This window comes from Penaeus monodon, chromosome 22 (assembly GCF_015228065.2).
Source record: "Penaeus monodon isolate SGIC_2016 chromosome 22, NSTDA_Pmon_1, whole genome shotgun sequence".
NCBI classification, from domain to species: domain Eukaryota; kingdom Metazoa; phylum Arthropoda; class Malacostraca; order Decapoda; family Penaeidae; genus Penaeus; species Penaeus monodon.
The window spans coordinates 41,876,283-41,876,682 of NC_051407.1; the positions used below are offsets into that span (position 1 = coordinate 41,876,283).

General features: G+C 32.8%; 1 protein-coding gene across 1 annotated transcript in view; it reads right to left on the reverse strand.

Moving 5' to 3' along the window:
• Nucleotides 1-400, reverse strand: part of LOC119587148 (ras-related protein Rap1-like) — a gene marked incomplete in the record, with an annotated part of 2,651 nt that overhangs the window by 753 nt on the left and 1,498 nt on the right. Inside the window, 1 exon segment of the mRNA XM_037935904.1 lies at nucleotides 217-345. Within this exon segment, the coding sequence (XP_037791832.1) occupies nucleotides 217-345 (129 nt within the window).

A 400-nucleotide genomic window follows, 5' to 3' on the forward strand; every position in this document is an offset into this window, starting at 1 on the left:
CACAAGCTATCATTGTAGTGTAGCATTAAAAGTTTCATAATTACATCTGCATCTGATCAGAGTTTTGGTTCATACTCAAAAGCTCCCAAGCCTAATCTGTTACTACACAGCTTAAGGACTTTTGAGAAAATAAACAATCAAACTGTTTTATTCTGAAAGTCCATTGCAGGTATAAGTGATCTTATAAATCAAAAGAAATTTCTATGTATTATTTACCTTGACTCTGAGAATCTGTTCACGGAGATCTTGTAAATCATTGAAGGTACTTTGTGCGGTGATACTGTACACCAAAACAAAGCCCTGTCCATTCTTCATATAGAGATCACGCATTGCTGTAAATTGTTCCTGAAATTTAAAAAATCATGAGTATGACATTATTCTAAAAACATTCATAAATCCT